Source organism: Coccomyxa subellipsoidea, assembly GCF_000258705.1.
Source record: "Coccomyxa subellipsoidea C-169, whole genome shotgun sequence".
Taxonomy (NCBI): Eukaryota; Viridiplantae; Chlorophyta; class Trebouxiophyceae; family Coccomyxaceae; genus Coccomyxa; species Coccomyxa subellipsoidea.
This window is the reverse complement of record NW_005178041.1, coordinates 2,916,065-2,935,980: the sequence shown is the minus strand read 5'-3', so window position 1 is coordinate 2,935,980 and position 19,916 is coordinate 2,916,065. Positions and strand designations below refer to the sequence as shown.

Genomic DNA, 19,916 nt, shown 5'->3' with positions numbered 1-19,916 from the left:
TGCCATGGCTTGGACAGCTATTTTCGTGCCCCCTAAGAGAGGATGCTAGCAAATATCCATTGCATTCCATGTATTATTACTTTGCTGTTGCTGCAGCAGAAGAGGGAGCTCAAGTCAAGGAAGAGTCTGTCAGGGCTGGCCAATGCTTTTCACAGCGTGCTGTCCTCCTCATCTGTGCACCAGCCAGAGAATAATTTCTACCGACAAGAAGAGGTGGCATCATGCTCCGGGAACTGGCTGTCACATTTGGATTGGGAAGGCGAAAGGTGCGCTCCTATTGGCCATTTCTCAAGATGAAGGTTTTGATAAGTGAAGTATCGGGATGCAGCAGCAGGAGTTCCTAATTGAAGTGCATGACTATGTTCCAGGTACTGGACATTGGCGGAGGACAATGCTGACAGGTGGCATCCAAGCTCCATGCCACTGCCTTCAGACAGCAGATTCAGAGAAGATTTGCAGTGCCTCTTGGAAGAGGCACCAAACTGGCAGATTGCCCAGGTACTGCAGTCACACCAGCATGCTTCTGGGTGTCTCAAGGGTACACTTTTGTGAACTGTTTGTTGTTGTGTCCAAAGGACATTCCTCCAACGGGATGTTGTGTTCCAGGCAGCAAAGGAAAAATTGGAGACTCGGCAAAGAGCAGATGCAAAGTTGCGAAAGGAGGCCTCAAGAAGTGCGGGTGCCTGATAAGATGCTGTAGAGGACCACAAACATCAGATTGGGTTTTTGGAAGTACCACAAAGTATGGCAATGAATGTTCCGACTGTGAGTCTCACAGGGAAGCAAATTCAATCGCAACTTTTTGTGCCACCGTTCTGGAGATCTACCTAGGCACTGTGTGACATTGACATGCAAGGTTGCAATGCAAGAACGGATGCAGCTTTTGGCAGCAGTGAGATGAAAGTGAGGTTTTCTAAGGCGTTGAATACTTGTTGGCCAGCTATCTGCAGCTGGACCACTGAGCAACTGCCATTGCTTGTACAAAACATGCTGATACAGTGAAGATGTATATCAAATGTTTAGAGGACTTGTCACTTCTGAAGTTTCTGCCTGAAGCTGGCAGTCTACCTCAAAATTGTCACCTTTTTGTTCCCTGGTGCAATGATGTCTTCAGGGTCAATGAGCGAAGGCTCTGTTGACACAGTTGTTGCTCCAAACAAACACAAGTCATGTCATTGTAAACAGCGCATCAGTTCACAAGGTTTCTACTGATTTGCCTCACTCAAGCAGCTCTTCCATAGACTCGACTATCCTGAAACGAGCAGCGGCATCAGAAGGCAGCGGCTTGTTTCCAGGGCGCACCACCAGAACAGCCTCCCAACCAGCTTCACTGGCAGCAACAGCCTCTCCGTATACATCGGTAGCAAACATGATCTGAGACGGCTCATCCACCCCGAGTGAAAGCTCAATCTCCTTGTAGCTCTGTGCCTCAACCTGCAAGACCACACAGCTAATTGAAAAGTGGCGTGTGCAACTGCATGGCGCTTCATCTGCCAACTCTCTTACCATCAAGCCACCCATGCTTATACCAGTGCAAGACAGTTGTAAAGGCAGCTGACCTTGGCTCCAACGCGTGTGTCAAAAAAGCCGCTGAGGTAGGGGCGCAGGTCCCCCGCAGCTGTGTGCCCAAACAGGTTCCTCTGGGCCTCGCGGCTGCCGCTGGAGTAGATGTAGGTCTTGATGCCCATGTCGCGCCAGCTCACCAGGCTGTCTGGCACATCCCTGAACAGCTCTGCCTTGATGGCGCCCTGCCGGAACCCCGCTCTCCAGATGTGTCCCTGAACACAGCAGATGACCTGCTCGCAGGAGCCGACAAGAAGAGAATGACAGCAATCAATCAAAGTGCTCGGCGATGGAGCAAGTGCAGAGTAGAATGGTGGAGCCTCACCTGCAGGCTTTTGAGGGCAGTGGTCTTCCTGTCCTCGTCCATCTGAGCGAAGACACTGGCCACAGCCGCCTCCAAGACGGCATCCTTCCCTTCACTGCCAGCTGGAATTAAAGTGCTCGCTTTGCCAGCCTTCACATCCTCCTCGCTCTGCATCACGTGCACCAAACCTGAGCTTGCCACATCATAAAGGGATGCAATACGGTACATCACTTTTCAACAAGCATGCAAAGCAGCATCTGGAACAGGGACGAACGAAATACAGCGCAGGGATGCACCTGATCTTTGAGAAGAGCAATGTCAGCCTGCGTCTCCTCACTGTCATATGTGCTGCTGAGATGCTCCCTGACGCGCTGGCGCGCATAGGGGAACAGCGTCTCAGTCACAAAGGAGATGGGCGCCACAGTGCCCTCTATATCCAGCACGATGGCTTTTGGCTGCTTGGCTGCCACTGCCACCTTCGCCTTCTTGCTTGTATGCTCAGCATCTGTGGCATAGCAGGCTTGCTCAGACAAAAAGTAGCTCGGACCCTTCTGTCCAACTTGAATGGCACATGGATCTAAAAAATATGTGTCGCCCAGGCTAGGAGTGGAAGCAGTGTTTGAGAACACAAGCAATGTACTCACTTGTGTGGGCATGTCCGTTCTGCAGGGGGGTGGGCGTTGGAGGAAGGCTCGCATTGATGCCAATGGAGCGAATGCGCAGCGCAGCCTCAAACAAGTAGTCGTAGCATTCCGCTTGAGTCTTGGCCTGAATCCAGTCTTTGCCCCACACATACACGCCATGTCGCCGCACCAGCACAGCGTTGGACTCGGGGTAATCCTGTATTGCCTGTCGCAGCCGTCCTGCAATGGCATCCCTTTTAGATAAAAAGAACATCTCTACGAGTGTGAGCACAGAGCTTGGATCTCATACCCAGAGCATGCACAGTCTGCAATTTGCAAACTCATGGTGTGGTGGGAGAACCAGATTATCTCCGCAATACTGATGTATTGAAGCAAGTGTATCAAGCCTACCGGTCAGCTCGCATTCTCTGGCTGTGTTCTCAATGATCGGCACCACACAGTTGCCATAGTACCCATGTCCAGCAATGCCCTGGTTACGCATCACCAAAAGGAAGTTGAGCTCAATTGCAATCTACCGGGTGCTAACTCCTTCAAGTAAGGTAGCTTTGTAAGCACACTTATTCGTACAGAGACCCTGCCTACGCACCTTGATCATTTCCAAGTGTGTGACTGTGAATTCTTTGGCTGACTCGTCAATCAAAGTGGCCAACACAGCATTCAAGGAGTGGCTGTGCAGCACAGCCCCTGCATCTCGCAATTCATATGCCTGTGCACGGAAGCATATCTGCTATCAGTGCGCAGATCACAAGTAATCAATGGAAGGAGGCCCCTTGGAAATATTAGATACCTCATTCCATGCTCAGCAGGAAGCTTCCTGGCCAAGTTCTGCTGTACATACCGCCATAAACAGTGGCGAGCACTCGCTGAGCTTTGGTGGTCTGTAAGGGGCAGGCCTTGCACGCGGAGTCTCAAGGACTTCTCCAGAAGAATTTAGCACAAACATGTCCTCGGGAACCATCCTCTCTTTCTGAACACCAGAAGGAGCCATGACAATACGATCCGCAACCTTGATGGACATGCCACCTCCAGTGCCAGACACCCAGCCCTGTTGATAAAAGTTCTGACACATCTCGCTGATCAGCGACTTAGCTTCGTCGACAGTCGCCATGATTTCAGACCTACGGGAAGTGTTAGCCGAACACAACTTGCTTGTGATCTTGATTGCTCGCACAAAGCACTGCACGGCCCAAGGGAAAGATTCCATCGCGCGTGCATGCGCATGCTGCATGTGAAATCACGTGTTCGCATTAAACAGGTCATCGACCCTGGCCGGAACCTAACCCCTGAGGGTTGGCGCATATCAGGCCAGCTTCCAACTGTGCGCTTCACCTTCCTCTTCAGGCCTTCTTCAATGTGAGCTCGCACAGATTTACAGCTGCACATGAAAAAGCCATATCAATATCAATTGTTTGTGTGTGAACCTGTCGGAATTTTGGACCATGTTGAGGCTTGCCAACTTGATCTAAATCTTTGATTGAAAATTGGTGTATTCTTGCGGAACTCTGCAACACTCCTCTGATATCGCATGAGCGATCTGCAGACTCTACACAGATCAGCACGCACTCTTATACTGTCACTTCGGGAGGGCCTCGAGCATCTCGAGAAAGGAGATCAGGTGCACATGCAGTCCTGCCCCCTTGTTTCGAGCTTGTGAGACGGCTGCTAATGCTCTTCTGATTGCAACACGCATCTAATTTGCTACTCAACGGGCCATGCCTTAATCACAGCAGCCCAGACCTTCGTTTGGCACCTTCGTTGTGACAGATACATGTTGAGTTGAGCAGGTACATCAACAGTATGGCCAGGCCACAGGCCTTGCTCAGCAGCTGGATGGTAAGTTGGGGGAGCTGCAGCGCATCAGCCAGCAGATGGACAGCATATGGCGAATGCAGGTGCTGCGAGAAAGCAACACTAAGAGGGACCTGTGGAAGCTGAAGGTGGAGCAGGTGTCAGAAGAGACAGATGCCCTGCGTACAGCCCTGGAGAAGCACACACACAAGGAGCGAAGGTGTGCTAATTTGTGAATTTTTGTGCATGTGGAGACTTGTCGCCTTCATTCATGTTCTACCTCTGCGTGTCCTGTCTTGCCTCCTGGAAATCTGAAAAATATTCACCTATGCTTTCATGTCGATGCGCCTGCAGGCGGCGTGTTGAGGAAGCAGAGAGGGCGGACCTACTTTCCCGATCAGATGCAAATGGCCCTGGTGGATGGAGATCAACCTTTGATGATGATGCACAAGCAATGGGTTACGTCCAGAACAGCAAGCGCGCTCTTGAGGAAGCCTTTCAGACTGGCACAGCCATCCTCACCAACATGGCTGGACAGCGAGAGCGCTTGAAGGTATGCTCACCTGCTTCCATCTGTTGTGTTGTGCCTGTGGGAGCAGCAGGTATCGCAAGGCACTGACCACTTGAACAACTGCTGTATCGCCCATTCCGGGCAGCAGGCCATGTGATCTGATTCTAGCCTTGAGTTCATCTTTCCGTTATTTGGGGAACCAACTGCTGAGGACGTTTCTAAATGTACATGAAAATTACTGGCTGACACCATGTTGTTGTGTCTTGGTGCAGTCAGCGCAGCGTAAGATGTTGGACCTGCTGAATAGTGTGGGGCTGTCAGATTCCTTGTTGCGGGTGATCGAGAGGAGGCAACGCATGGACAAATGGATTACATATGGGGGCATGTTCCTGGTCAGCTGTCTGCTGATCGGCTTCTGGTGGTGGATTAGATCATAGTCATGGCTTTAGATATGTAGAGAACATCTGCAGAGCATGCAAACACAGATCTGGTCTAGACTAGGAACATGGCACATATGGAACATGCATGAAATCAATGCTTTACTTGCACAGTGATGCGCTAGCTTTTGGCAGTTTAGCTATGTTACAAGCATGCGCGAATTTATTAAGTCTTAACATTACTCAGCACTGGCATCAAACAGGAACAGATGCCATCAGGCAGTGCCAAGATTTCAGTATCAGATCTTGTAGTAAGCTGACAATGTTCAGATCCCGTGGTGGCCTAGTTCGTAATGTGAAGAGACTCTTGTCACCTGTCTTCTGTCTTCATATGCTCGATAAGGCTGTGTCTATAGTGCATCTGACTGGAGATGTTAAATCAGCTAAGACGCATGCTATTGATTTCACAAACCAAGCACAAACTCCCTGACTTTGGCTAATGTGGAGCGCTCGGCCTGCGGCAGCGGTCCCTGCAGCACAACACCCTGACTGTAAAACACGGATCTCAACCATAGACGGCTCTTTCATTTGAACAGTACGCATGAAACCTATGTGCAAAAGGACATACTATGCAGAATAGTATTCAGCGCAGACCTGGCTAGCTGATGCATCTATCCGGTGGGGCCGCATTGGCTGCGGTCGTGGAAGGCTGACTGGTCCAATGCTGCTGCTGGCACCATCTGTGAGCTCCAGTGCAGCAGAGCGCATTCTTGGGTCCAGCAGCTGCACGCCCACCATGAGTTGCCGGCTCACCAGCTCCCCATTACGCTGCAATGCACGCTGGGCTCCATACTTGTTCTGCAGCAAGCATCATCGCACCATCTCTTCAGAGCTTCGGCCCGCACTTTGCAGAGGCTATTGCACGATGCATACAGGCAGAAAGGGCACCATCATTGCATGGCACGAGCAGGTAGATGCATGCAATCTGGTTGTGATGTTGTGCTAGTGTCAATCAAGCAGACCTTACCACATACTTGATATGCACCCAGTTGGCATTTTCTTCTCGTCCATTGCCAAATTGGGCGATATCTCCGCACTTTGCAAAGTCTCGCATTACAAGAGGCAGTTGGCTCGGTTGGAATCCAAAGATAGTCACCCACACATCGGTGTCCTCCTGTGTAAAAGACAAGATGTATCTGGAATCATGGGCTTGCAAGCAGCGGTTAAAGTCCAGCCTGTGAAGCCCATGGAATGCAAAAATATTGCGAGATCTTTCTTACCAAGGCATAGGCGCCTAAACGGTGGGCAGCTTGGTCCCTGGCAGGAGCCAGCGCCCAGTAACCTGATTGCTCGCTCACTGCACTGGTGTCTGGCTGGACTGCAGGCGCAGAAGGTGTGCCTACACTTGCATGAAAACATGAGCAGAACTTAATTTTAGGAAGTGATATTGGGAAGTGATGCAAGGGAAGTTGCATGGGCAAGGAGGTCACCTGCAGGGGCATCCAACATGCTCTGGGAGGGTGGTGGCGGTGGCAAGCTGTCCTTCATGCTGCCTGTTGGTGTCAAGCTGCGGCGGCGGGGTGTGGATCCCTCAGCATGGCTCCTGGTGCGCCCATAGCCCTGAGTTGATGGAGAGCGAGTGGGGCGGGGGGAGCGATAGTCTGGCAGCCCTTGCTTGTCCCCTGTCAACATTTTTTATTGTCAAAAATGGGTTAGCATACGTCTTCCAATATTATTCACATCTTGATAAGAGAAGCTCTCATGTTCTGTGCTGTGCAGGAGGAACCATGATGCCTCCAGTTGAGAACCTTGTGCTAGATTCCGCGTACTTACAGCACTTGAGCAATTATCTTATCACAGTTACTTGCCTGTTCGGGGTGTGAAGAGCAGCGAGGAGAATTCCTTGCTGCCGCCCTGACCTGACATCTGTTTCGAACTTTTAAAACTGTACTCACAAGCTTGTGCAAATCCTTTTTAATTGAATAGAGAAATATATGAGCTTTCAGTATCTAGTCGATAGTTGCACGAGGACATCCAGAATCTACATTTGGGCCACACTTCTCAGCTCTTGCATGGCATGATGGTGCAGGGTTGATTGGCACGTGTAAGGGCAGGGTTGCAAGACATGCAAGACGGTGACTCAACAAGTCCCAGAATTTTGGGACTGGATACGCTTAGGACGAGGCGTCTTTCTTGACCCCTGAAGTCGAAGTTGCAATTTGGTGTGTATAGACAACCAAAATTGACGAACCGACCACCGAGTAATGAGTCGTGAAATATTGAAAGAGATGGAGAAGACCTCGCCGTTCTAACAAATTATGGGAAGAAGAATGTACGGATGCAAGAAATCTTGATAATAGAAATAACAACCCTCGCCGAGGCAATCGGTTGGTCATCGAGAACCAAATGCTAAGGATTCGCTTTAAAAAAAGCGTATGCAAAAATAATACTCTCTAGATATCTAGATATCAGGCAATTGCACTCCCTTTATCCCCTTGCAGTTTATTCCATCATCCCATTTTGAGGGTTCAAGATTCTGGACGCCGCCGCGGCGCAGCTCCGACTCGGACAGGAGCGCGCCTATAACGAAAAGGGAAGAATTGCCAAAAAGATTTTCTCTCCAATATGACCCCTATGCACACGATCCAATGCACGCTCTTGCCACTCCTGCGGTAGCCTGTGAGCTCTGCAAGAGCGCTCCCAGCGTCACATTGTGGCAGACGCTGGCAGCTGCAGCTCTGCAGCTGCAGAATCCAGCTTGCACGGGATGCATCGTCATTATTGGGCAATGATGTCATGATCACAATTCATCAGTCTGGTGAACGTCCTCCTGATGGAATGCTCCAAGTCCGCTGCAGCGTATAGAATGAGAAGTGCTGCGGCAGGTGTGGCCTCATGATCAGTGCAGGCCGCCTGAGGGGGAACACAGAGGTCACTTTCTGTCATCAACGCTCGCATTTCTGATCAAGATGAATTGTGGTGCATCACATTGTTGAGGTACTGAATGCATGCAAGTATTGAGACAGGCACAGATTGCAAGCATGTGCAGAAGGAATAGACATTGGAACTTACAGTGCCCACATCTGCTCTGGGCGGCTTTCATGCCAAGTTGGGCTGTCCAGGTCAGCTGGCATTCTTTCGTATGTGACAGCCTCTTCCTCTTTGCAGTCATGCACCCAAAACAATCCACTGACCTGCGCAGATTCCAACAGCTCAATCTCGTCAGTCTTCCACACAAGACTCCAATAATGACCGACAAACTGTCTAGCCATCAAAAGAAACTCCGTGAATGTCTAACCTGCACACAAGTCTATGCCAAATTGCCAGCTTACTCGCCATCAAGGCATCAACCCCGCCAACACTCCAGTACTCAGTAGCGGTGTCCCAAGCAGCTGTGGGCTTCCCTGCCCCGATCCTGCCACCACCTGGGCGCACGCACTCACAAATAAGTCACAGTCAAAAGATGAGGCCCAGACACCCGCACAATGAGCATCCCACAATTGCCTGGTCAACTCACCCGTGGCGCCATAGCTCGCGATGGGGCAGGCAGGATGATGTCACCTCTGCATGCGCGGCAGGAATATACACACATTGTGGAGTTTGACTGACTCCCGGGCTGCCTGCAAGGCAAACTTATGGCGTCGCACCAGCTTGCCCACCAGACTTCCTAGATCACTGCCATCCAACACCAGCGACAGACACACCTCTTCTTCAGTGCTTTGCGCCTCCGACGATGCATCTTCATTGGCTTTAATCTGCGCCTGCATGTACTGGAGGTTTTACTTCTGCAAGTGCTGGGCTTCCCAAAGAACAACTTTGTGGCTCGCTTATCTTCCAATAAGCCGTTCCATACCTGCCTTCACTATCAGGCTCCTGAGGGCAGCCACACTTGGGGCAGAGTGTCTGCACAGCTCCTTTTGGCAGTGCATTCGGCTGCTTCTGTGCACACTGCAATCATACAAAGACTGTGATTGCAAACTTTTGATAAGTATCTGCCAATGTCTGGCAGCCAGTGTACACTTTGCACAGTACTACTACTCACGTTTAAGGCTGCCCGTCCAAGCTGACTAGCAAGCCCTGGACAAGTGCTCGCAGATTCTCTAGCTGCCTCAAGGAGAAATTTGGCTTGTGCAGCGAGTGGTGCAGCTGCCTTTTTCGCAGGACCGCGCACTGGAATGGGTGGCATTTATCAGAGCACTCACAACCACCCTATGATCTTATAGGGGCAGCAGTCATCACAATATTGATGTCATCACACCAAGGAGGCGACAGATGATCTGAACTGTAGGTTGCTCGCACGAAATGCTTAGGTGACTCAATCTCAATCGGCCATAAGCTAACGTGGGAGCCAACGTGGATCCTTCCCTGCAGTGAGGAGTGCATTTAATCCTGGATCGCCTGTTCTTGATGCCCTCAAATTGAGCAGGTCAATTTCATCCTCTTTGTGGTTGTAAGATCGCTAATTGTGACTTCTTGACATATTATGGTGCCTCAAGCAGATATCCAAATGGCAGGGTGTTCATATCAGCAATCTCTCACAGCATTGCCTGTGAAGCATTGTACTAGGCGTGGTATCTCGTCGACAAGCCTGTTCCTATTATCCACATGTAATTTTGTCAGAGGTCGACAATCTCGCAGGGCGTTCAGCGGTCGAACGCAATGCCAGCAGTCTGCAACGTCACCAGAGACCAATCAGTCTGCAGCTGGCATCGGCAGGGGTCGCATTGTGCGGGCAATATCAGGTATGCACAGCTTCACTCAGCTTCTTTCATCTTCTACTCATCTTCCTCTATCAGCTCAGCACTTTGATGCGTGGCGTTCACAGGCACGATACTTGCACCTCTTCTGCAGCTTAGGTGGCCTGGAAGCGCAGAAGCAGCCCCAGCAGAACTGCCACTACCTCCACCTGGCCAGGTCCACAGTAGCTCCTCGATACTGCATCCAGATCATGATCAACACATGTCCATATAAGAAGACAAGTAATGTGGCCCCCACAGAAGGAGATTCAGTATAGCATGCTAGAATTGCCTAAGTAATTGCACATTGACTCCAAGCATGGAAATGTGTGCTCAGGCATCAATGAGGACACTGCATGACAGTGAGCTAGCGGTCGCCATCTATCCTACATTCACTTACAACGCTTTGGGCGGCGGAGGACTGGCGAAGGCAACGCAGGACGGCGACATCGTGCACTTGACTTTTGACCCGGCCACTCTGAACATTCCTGACGTCAACTACCGGAACACAACATTCATGGGTATGGTTTGGGTTTGAATGCCAAAGCACTCAAGGCCACGTGGACCACAACGCTCGATCAGTTTTGAACATAGTGGACAGATGAGATAGCATCCTAAGGGTTCCAAAATGGCCGATGGACCAAGGGCTTCCACTCGATGCATCCAACACCAAGTTTGATGGATGAATGTTGAGTTCTTGTATCTTTTAAGGTATAGCTACCATCCCCTGGCACAGTGTTTGAGGCATAAGTGCTTCACAACCCCACCTTTGTTGGGGTGCAGGTGTACCTATGGCTCCGCCCTTCAGCATCGCTGTCCAGCCTAGGAAGTTGGAGGTAACTTCTGGTCCAGTCCCCTGAGAGGAAACTTCTGCAGATGAGCTGGTTCCCAAATCGGTCGCTGCTAGCGGGCTCACTTGTGCCGTGCTCTGCTGCAGGGATTTGTGGACAGAAAAACTGGAAAAGCCGAGCTCACATTCTTGGCTGACTTCCTCTTCACAGCGGGCCCCCTGTATAAGGTGAACTCATATCCCCATGTAAATCGATGTCTGGACAATGAGCAACGTGTTGTGTCAAGGGGGCAATTATATTGTGGTGCTGCGCTGCTACTTTGGAACTGAAAAGATGTATACTGCTGATATATGCAGGCACCACCCTTGGTTGTCACAACATTGCTGACAACTGAGAGCGTACAAGGCGATGTTCAAGGGGGAACAGGCCAACGAATGAATGAGGATGGCTATGCTAAGTAAGTTATTTTCTGATGCCAGCCTGATCTTTTCATACTGTATCTTGCTGATGAGCATAGCACTTCAGCATGGCCTGCATCACTGCAGCAAGTGTTGACATAGCTCTAACCTGAGATCCTTGTCCCTTGTTCGCAGACTGGTGGGAGTGGCGCGTTTGGATCCCACAAAGGATGTCTTACTGGACAAGTTTCTCATGTTACCGAACGATTGCAAGGCAGTCATGAGTTGCCAGTTTGCCTTCAATCCAGCTAGTGCATGACTCACAAGCCATGATAGCTAGGTACAGAATAGACGGTTTGATCATTTTTGCATGAACCCACCGGCAGCTGCTGAGCTGTGCAAAATGGGAGAGGACACAGGGAATGACCTTATGGCGCTTAAATTTTGATTGGTGCTGAGAATTGATCTTATCCTCTTAGAATTTGTAGAAGAAAAAGTTGAATAGAATGGTCATGCTTGTGTGTCACCAGAGACTACTTACACCAGCTGGCCCAGGGGCAGTGTAGCTTTAGACTGCCCTGAGGGAATGATGGCATCAGCATGCAGTACTGCTTTCAGTGATTGGTGGGTGTACACAAGTACTACTATATTTGTAATATAACCATGATGCTGTGCAAACATCATTAGACACGCTTTCACACTCAGACAGGAAGGACTTGGATGCACAGAACTCAATTACAGTCAACTTGTCAGTGGCTCATGTTTGCGCCAGAATTCAGGCGTCCAAACACATGTATCAACACCCTGCCACTGTGGCATTCAATTTTATTTATGCACAACTTTGTCGGTGATTTCAAACATCTCCCCACGGCATGAGGGCTCCACTGGGGTCCTTAGCCAGCAAGCTTCTTCTTTTTCTTCTTCTTCCCACTTGCGTCAGCGTTCTGCTCTGAGGGGACAGCCAAGAACTGGTCCAGACCACCTTCGTCCCCATGATCTCGCTTCAGGCCTGCCAGACAAGCCGAAAGGAGATCAGTAAGCCTCTTATCTGTGATATCTAAGTTACAGTACGTGGGAAGAATGGTTGGACGCATGCCCAAAGAACAGCCTGGTCCTTGACTATGCTGACTGGTCAGGAGGCAGCTGTATGTGCAGGAGAGCAGAGAGGGAGAGAGCGCACTCTTCTTTGCTTTCTTCTTCAATGACTGTGTCATTTCTGCCAGGTCAGCATTCGCGCTCCTCACTTCCTGGACCACAGGCTGGGCTGGAGAAGCCTGGACAAAAAAGGCGCGCCCGTCATTGTCACTCATTAACTCTACCCAAGCTCCACGTTTATATGGTGGTCAATTCATTGATTGACAGGACGCTTCTACAAGGGTTCTGCCATGTCACAGGCAAGGATCATGGACGTCGGTGTGATCCATTAACATAAGATAAGTAGTAGGCACCTGTGGAGGCACAAAAGCATCCTGGCGCCTGCGCTTCTTTTCAGCGACGCGCTCCGCCTGCTGTGCCTGCTCTACTGCCTTCTTGCGCTTGGCCTTCTCCTGCTGCGCCAGAAAGTACTCTCCGCTCTCCAGCTCCAAGTCTTCCTGCGAACAGAAATGAGGCGGTGCTCAGCACCTCACTCCCAGCGCTTGAACAGATCCCCAGCTCCTCTATTGCCAATCTTACCCCCCACACACACATGAGCATGACATTCACATGACGACCAGAGCACAGTGCGCAGCGAGAGTACAGTGCGTCCCGTGCTCTACAAGCAAGGTGTGAACAAGCAAAGACAGAAGGTGAGGTTTGGCAGGTGATCACACCTTTCTGGGCTGCTGCGGAGGCGGGAAGGGGGTGTAATCCTTCTTCTTGGTGACCACTGGCTTTTTGCGCTTGACGTTCTTCTTCTTGAACTTGGGCAGGAAGCGCTCCCAGTTCTCCTCCTTCAGGGCGGGGTCCTTGGCCAGCTCCCGCTTGATCATGAGCGTTTTGATGTGGTAGATGGGGTGCACGTTCTTTATGCAGTCCTCAACCACACGCCGGACCTGCAGAAGCAGGTCCATATTCAATAACACCCCCACGCAAGGATGTTGACTTTTAGAACAGCATCACAGACAACCAAACATGAGTCATGCTCTTCGGTAAGATTCACACCTGTTTGAGACCCTGGAAAGGACCCATGGCAGACACAGTGTTGCCTTGGACAAGGATGTAGCAGTTCGTCAGGAGCTCCAGGGCCTTCAATGTGGCACCGTTTGGTCCCAGCAGTCTCTGCCGCCGCTTCACAAATTTTTCCTGCATTGCAGCAACCCCATAATGTTGTAGTTTCCTATCAGTTAAATACAGCCTTGCTGCAGCAATCACAATGCAGTAACCAAGCACACCTTGTTGCGTACAAGTCCCCCAATTTTGATGATGTCGCACTGCATGTCATCGTTCAGGACCTTGACAGCCTGCAGAAGGCACAAACAATGTTGTAATGGTATCTCTTGCACAAATCACCACAGCAGAGAAGACAGCCGTAAAAGATCAGGCCAGCGAGGTCAGAGCATTTGCAGGGTTGCATGCCTGGGGGTATGGCACACTGCGCGCCAGAAGTTTCAGCAGATCTCGAGCTTTCATGATGATGTATGGGTCCCATGTCTTCCTTGTGGTGCGTACAGTCATGGAGCCTTCCACCTAATCAAAACATAAGCGTTGAAGATCAGGATGCACAAAAGATTGAGCATCACAATACTGACGTACTTTGCACGGTCCAGGATCACTAGGGAGTTCTGCGCATGCTCACTAAGTTCAGCTCGCAGCCAATGCCGACCTCCTTCAGTGCCTTGGTCGCCGCTGGCCATATCTCTCTCAGGTACCGCTCTGTACAGTAGCACATTGAGCTTCAGCACGACATCACTTCAAAGGTACGTGAGCAAATCAACTAGGACAGAGTCGCTGAGCGCTCACCCCTGTATTTAGGGAACAGTATTGCAAAAGAACTCTCTTCCAGGAGACCATAAGGATTATCTTCTTTGGAGAATTTCGATACCTCCCAATGATTGATTCCGTCATGATCCCAGGGCTTGGGTTTGTCATGCTGCAAGTCAGGCATACATAGAAAAAATGATGTTAAGCCAGGCACACATAGAATTAAACTGCAGCAAACTGTCTCGGTTCTGATTTCAGCCAGTGAACGCAACCAATGTGCATAAGACATTATCATCTGCACACAATATAACCTTATAGTTCATTATTTCGCTTTACTACTCCAGCACACCTTTCCTTTCACCCTGGTGCCTGGCTTCCGGTCCGAGGTCGAGGCTTCCTGCTGCCTATCACGATCATCCACCATCTAGCTTACTTTTATATGCCTTTGTGACCTCCGATGACTTGCATACTCAGCAAAGCGGCCAGATCGCTCCACAGATCGGAAAACTACTGAATTTCCCCGCGTATTTCGACAAAGACACCGACACTCAGTCTATTGCAAACAATGCTCAACTTGAGTTACACAGAATGCGTATTCGATTATGTAAACCTGCAATGCTTGAGTGAAAGTCGATGTTCCACAGGCGTCAGGAATTGAAAGGGTCTTGCTTCAACTACCCCTGTGTATTGGCCCTAGACAGGAAGGCGGTTGACCCACTGCCATGCCATTGCGATGGGTCCATTTGGAGGCAGTACATCTAACCGGTACCGTTCGGGAACACAAGCTCGTAGAATGACCTCTAAGGCATGCCATTCAGGAACAGAGACTGGGGACTGACAAAGCACCCAGTAGAAGAGAAAACAAACTTGGCGTCGGACAAAGTACCTTGTGGAGTAGATCACCTATGAATCCTCCCCCAAACTTATTTCCATACGGGCTCCCACCGCCTGGCATGCCATTCTCCGGCCCGCCTGGCGTACCTGTTATGATGCCTCCAGGTCTGTGCCCAGTCCGATCGCGAGAGTGTGCAGGCCTGTCGCCAACACATCTCAAACTTGTACAAAGCATTCTATTTCGGACATCGTTGGAGAGCGCGCAACCTCCTGGACACCTACCAAACCATACTGATGGGTCCGATTGTTTTGTAGGTGCAGCGTTTCGGCCACCAGGAATGATGCCACCAGTGATGCCCTTGCAAAGACCACAGACAATGAGACCCAGCATTCTAAGCCGACCGCCTGTGCTCCCAGCCCCTACAGGTGTTGCAGCGTCTCTCCCTTTGATCAACACCACTTTGCTAGCACTGCTTTGCAGAAATTGACGAATAGTGGAAATCCTGAGGAGGTGTGATTTGATGCAGGCGCACCTGTCATAGTGGCTCCATCACCGAGGCCAGTGTCCGGTGTGATGCCGCCAAAGAGCACCACGCTGTACGTGGGCAAGATTGCGCCCACGGTGGATGACAGCGTCATCAGAGCATTGCTGGAGGCCTGCGGTCCGATCAAATCCTGGAAGAGGGTGCAGGACCCGGAAACACAGCAGCCCAAGGGCTTTGGGTTCTGCGAGTATGAGGAGGCGGACGGAGTGCTCAAGGCGCTGCAGCTGCTCAACAAGCTGTCGCTGGACGGCCAGGAGCTGCTGCTCAAGTGGAACACAGCCACTGAGAAATACATTGAGGAGCTGCAGGCCAGGAAGGAAAGGGATGCCGCGGCAGCCAAGGCCAAGGGTGAGCCAGCCACGGCAGGGAGTGGGGCGGAGGATGGCGGGTCAGATGGTGCCGCCGAGGAGGGCGAAGACGCGGAGGCCAGCAGGGAGAATGCCATCCTAGAGAAGATCATGGCCATCGTGAGCGAGCAGGCGTCCAAAGCCTCGGCGTACAAGGCCGCGGACCAGTTCCTCAGCAGCATGAGGGACGACCGCGGCCGCCGCCGCGACGACGACCGCCGCGCCCGGCCGTCCCGGGACGGTGCCGAGCGCGCGTCCGAGCGGCAGATGGAGGCCGAGTTTGCGCGGGAGAAGGAGCGCGAGAAGAGCCGCCACATGGAGCTGCAGCGCGCCTACGAGGAGCGGGAGCGGTCCTGGTTGAAGCACGAGAGGTGCGCGACTCCTTGAAAATCTGTGGGGTACAATCGGGTCCACGTCCCGCCCCTCGACTGTGGCATATCCCGCCCCTGCCCCCTTGGCCAGCTGAACCTACCAGGCCGCTCCTTCCAGCATGTGGGTTTGTGAGTGCATCAGCTGCCCCATTGACACAAACCTGTGGTCTGTCCACAGACGCTGGCTGCTTGCCTAGGACATGGAGTTGTTTCTTAGCAGCGCCAAGTGTGGTAAGCTGTGAACCTCTGACTGTATATGGCACTGCAGGATCTGCACTTCACTGAGCCTGTCAAGGATGTCTACGGGATGATATCCCCTGATGTATTGTCATATCTGTCCTGGATTATTGCTTGCTGACCTGTGTAGCAAGCTTGGCGCCCACATGAGCGCCAGGGATGTATAGCAGACGACATCACTTGACTCAATTGAGGCCTCCAAGCTAAACCTACAGATATGCTGACTCTCACATGATCAAGCTTGCCTCCCTCAGCTCTTCATCATGGTTTGCGAAGTTGTGACAACCTGCTGTTGACCTGTCAGCATATTGCAAACTCGATTGCGAAATTGTGTGCCAGAATTGGCCTTGTGCATCCTTGTCCTGATACATTGTGTTGATCCAGAACTTTCTAATTTTGTGCTGCACACCGGCATTTGGTCTCTGCTGACGGACTGTTTGCTCTGGCATCGGCAGGGATGCCAAGGCAAGGGCCGAAAAAGAGCAGGAGCTGGAGAGGGCAGCTTACAAGGAGCGCGCAAGGAGATCTCGTGCAAGTTTGGAGTATGCTGACAGCGATGGTGAGGATGAGCCTTGGGCACGCAAGCCCATTGCATCCAGGTAGGCTGCAATCTCCACTTGTATGCCTAACAATGATTGTCACTGTTTCAAAGTGTTCTTTCTCTGCCTGCAAGGTGATGGTGAAGTCTGTTCACGATCAAGGGTCTATGAGTGTTGGTTGGATTTTGGTAGCTGATGCATTGGCGCTGGGTTTGCAGTCAAAGGGCACAGGCCAGAAAACGTTTGAGGGAGAAGGAAGAAGAGGAGGATGCATCGGATCGCATTGCTGAGACATATGAGAGAGCAGCCAAGGCACAGCGAGGGGAGTCCATGGATGGTGAGACATTAAACAACCTTGACAGCAGATGCAATCTGGTGCTTGTGTTTTCTGCTATGCTGGCTGCCCGTCAGAAGGGTTGACTGTTCTTTTGTTGCGAGGCGTGTCTACTGGCGTGGTGAGCGTGATGTCTCGTGTCTTGTAGGGGATCACAGCTACCAAGAGAATGGGGCATCTCATCCCTCAACCTCCGGAGATGAGAATATGCATGTGGACGTCAATGATCCCATCTACCAGGCGAGCACTGCAATCGACCTCAAATATTATATTGTGTGTTGGATCTCGGAGACATGGCTTTTGGATTCCTTCTCTTCATGTTACTGTCCAAGGAGTTGCTGCTTGCCTTTCACTTCAAGCGCCAATTTTGTCATACTTGCAATTGTTGCAGGCCATGGTAGCAGCAGCTAAAGAGCAGCCAAAGCCTGTTGCGCTGCCGCCTCCGCCTCAGATAAGTGCAGAACAACTGGAGAAGGAGCAGGCTCGGCAGCAGGCGGAGAGCAGCAGACGGACTGCCGCTCGACCTTCGCCTGCTCCTGACAGCTCACAAGACACCTCTTCACAGCGCCCCAGCAGGCCACCAAGCAAGTAAGGACTGCTTCGCGTTGCAACCATGCAATTACTGTGTTTGTCCTACCTATGTGCTCAAGTTCTGTCTGCAGGACCAGACCAAGGAGCATTGTTTGTTTCATGCAGGCCTCTTCTGTCAGTGTTTGGTGGCGATGAGGAGGAAGACAAGCCCAAGAGGAAGCTCATCCCTCTCACCTACACCGAGGAGGAGAAACAAGCCATGCAGGAGACACAGGCATGTTTCCTCCACTGTCCGACATACATGCGATGGAGCGGCCGGTTTTGTGTCCTGTCAACGGCATGCTGTTTTGTAAGTGCAACTTAAGAAGTGCTGGAGATGCCAGGGGTACTTCACAACTGTTTGTCTGGCCATCAGGCTGTTCCTTCTGCGGAGAAGCCCGCAGACAACAAGGCAACTCTCAAAAAGCTGATGAAGAACATCCCCACAGACAAGGACGCAGTCTTTGCCTACCCCATTAAGTGGGATGTGTACGATAAGTACAGCTTCAGCATGGCTCCCAAGCTGTCACAGTGGGTTTTGAAGAAGACAGCAGAGCTGCTGGGTGAGGAGGAGCTCAGCATGGTGGAGTACGTCATGAACATGCTGAAGGAGCATGTCCAGGTAAGGCGGGGTCCCACTGTGCTATGCTTGCTGAATCTGCCCTTCTATCGCTGCACTGGCTGCTGTAGTGCGCCTTCCTTGCCCAAGAGGGCGGTGTGTGAGACGATGCTCAATATTGTCAGGTAATGATCCAATCTGTGTGTTGTTTGCAGCCTGTGAAGATGATCGAGACGCTCTCCAGTGTCATGGACAATGAGACGCAGCCTTTCGTGCACAAGCTGTACTACATGGTCATCTGTCAGACGGAGAAAGCTGCGCTGAACATTATGGATTAATCTGCTGTTGCTACAAATACAAGTTGAAATGAATGGGATGGGAGAGCTGGCCACTGTAGCCCAGCCGGTTGCATTGTTGATGATCTTTGTTGAACAATTGATGCTGCCTCGTCACAAGCAGATCTGGCTTTTACAAGCAACCTGATGTAAGCGGCTTCTGTTGACATCAGTTAAATCTACTTAAGCCTACATTGCAATCGCACAACATGTTCTCCTTCTACAAGTGACGATTGATGGGTGTTAAAGCACAGTACGGGTCTGGCAACATTGTAATTCTCCAGGCTGCACGCAAGAGCGCTGTGAAACAGGCAGAAATTAATCAGGGTCCTATAGTAGCCTTGGAAGGCAGGTCAGATGCTCTGCTCCAGCTGCAAGACTCTCTGAAGCATGTCATTCTGCTGAGCCTTCATTCTGCGCACTGTCAACATGTGTTGCCGCTGTTCGCTTTTCAGCTGCTGATCTTGCATCAGCACTTGCACGAGAAAGCCCTGGAAGGCAAGCAAGCACTCAATGATCAAAATCAGGAATTTTGACAAGGCACAGGCTTGCACGTAGGCCTGCAGGAGGAAGATACTTACCACCGCGAGAAATATACTTGCAAGAAGCACGACAGGCCGAACAGTCCACCACTGAGGACAGAAAAAGCTGAATAGCGTGGCGAACGAGAGCGTTGCAGCGAAGATTACGCCTGTTCTGGATGGGAACATGTGTTGCCCTGGAAGCTTAAGGAGTCATCTTCTGAAAGGAAACTGTACTTGTGGGGATGTATTGTTCTTGCGTTACACATTTCATATGCAAGCATCTCCTTCTTGTCGCTTTCGTAAGGGAACCTGCGGCAGTTGCGCGGTTTGGAAGCTGCACGTGACCGATATTTCAACCTCTCGAACAGAGCTAGCTTTCAGGCGGATGTCTCGAATATCCAGAATGCATGTACACTCTTCGGGATAGAGATCGCATCGATCTGCTGAGGGCAGCACACTTGTCGTGTTCCCTTCTCGCCAAGGGTTCACCGACATTTATGTTCTGTTCCTGCAGAATGCATGATGCCCAAAAGCCGTGAAGCGTTTACAAGACTTGAAATCGCCTGATCGGAGGTCTACAAAGCCCACGAAGAGTTGAGATCTTCAGTAGTGCACCCAGAGTTCAATCCTCAAAACGCCTTCACGACTTTGAAGGCAACAATAAATCTATGGATGTGAAGGGCATCCATTGAAATCTTAAAATAATGG

At 51.0% G+C, this 19,916-nt stretch overlaps 6 protein-coding genes across 6 annotated transcripts; 3 read left to right on the top strand and 3 right to left on the bottom strand.

Annotated features, from left to right (window-relative positions):
- Nucleotides 1-237: 237 nt before the first annotated feature.
- COCSUDRAFT_27259 (hypothetical protein) lies at nt 238-3,646 on the bottom strand. Its single transcript, XM_005651323.1, has 10 exons — nt 3,350-3,646; nt 3,098-3,217; nt 2,902-2,980; nt 2,512-2,730; nt 2,164-2,336; nt 1,889-2,035; nt 1,560-1,778; nt 607-1,434; nt 369-498; nt 238-266 (listed from the first exon to the last, which is right to left on the bottom strand). The coding sequence occupies exons 1-8, from the start codon at nt 3,617-3,619 to the stop codon at nt 1,219-1,221; spliced, it is 1,443 nt and encodes a 480-aa protein (XP_005651380.1). The 5' UTR covers nt 3,620-3,646; the 3' UTR covers nt 238-266; nt 369-498; nt 607-1,218.
- A 662-nt stretch (nt 3,647-4,308) lies between these two features.
- On the top strand, nt 4,309-5,247 carry COCSUDRAFT_39816 (V-snare-domain-containing protein; the record flags this gene model as incomplete). The annotated part of the gene is made up of 4 exons (XM_005651322.1): nt 4,309-4,344; nt 4,404-4,519; nt 4,654-4,852; nt 5,083-5,247. 4 exons carry the CDS (start codon nt 4,309-4,311, stop codon nt 5,245-5,247), a joined length of 516 nt encoding a protein of 171 aa, XP_005651379.1.
- A 404-nt stretch (nt 5,248-5,651) lies between these two features.
- On the bottom strand, nt 5,652-6,879 carry COCSUDRAFT_59342 (hypothetical protein; the record flags this gene model as incomplete). The annotated part of the gene is made up of 4 exons (XM_005651321.1): nt 5,652-5,717; nt 5,842-6,045; nt 6,468-6,565; nt 6,678-6,879. 4 exons carry the CDS (start codon nt 6,877-6,879, stop codon nt 5,652-5,654), a joined length of 570 nt encoding a protein of 189 aa, XP_005651378.1.
- A 3,387-nt stretch (nt 6,880-10,266) lies between these two features.
- COCSUDRAFT_83588 (hypothetical protein) lies at nt 10,267-11,152 on the top strand (the record flags this gene model as incomplete). Its single annotated transcript, XM_005651516.1, has 4 exons — nt 10,267-10,444; nt 10,707-10,759; nt 10,861-10,941; nt 11,141-11,152. The coding sequence occupies 4 exons, from the start codon at nt 10,267-10,269 to the stop codon at nt 11,150-11,152; spliced, it is 324 nt and encodes a 107-aa protein (XP_005651573.1).
- Nucleotides 11,153-11,791: 639 nt separating this feature from the next.
- On the bottom strand, nt 11,792-14,623 carry COCSUDRAFT_21918 (hypothetical protein). Its single transcript, XM_005651320.1, has 10 exons — nt 14,363-14,623; nt 14,053-14,182; nt 13,889-13,965; nt 13,669-13,779; nt 13,485-13,553; nt 13,255-13,395; nt 12,924-13,145; nt 12,561-12,704; nt 12,293-12,386; nt 11,792-12,121 (listed from the first exon to the last, which is right to left on the bottom strand). Exons 1-10 carry the CDS (start codon nt 14,435-14,437, stop codon nt 12,006-12,008), a joined length of 1,179 nt encoding a protein of 392 aa, XP_005651377.1. The 5' UTR covers nt 14,438-14,623; the 3' UTR covers nt 11,792-12,005.
- A 343-nt stretch (nt 14,624-14,966) lies between these two features.
- On the top strand, nt 14,967-18,852 carry COCSUDRAFT_64676 (hypothetical protein; the record flags this gene model as incomplete). The annotated part of the gene is made up of 9 exons (XM_005651319.1): nt 14,967-15,012; nt 15,375-16,110; nt 16,803-16,946; nt 17,105-17,223; nt 17,369-17,493; nt 17,612-17,808; nt 17,917-18,076; nt 18,167-18,412; nt 18,565-18,852. 9 exons carry the CDS (start codon nt 14,967-14,969, stop codon nt 18,685-18,687), a joined length of 1,896 nt encoding a protein of 631 aa, XP_005651376.1. The 3' UTR covers nt 18,688-18,852.
- Between the last annotated feature and the right edge of the window lie 1,064 nt (nt 18,853-19,916).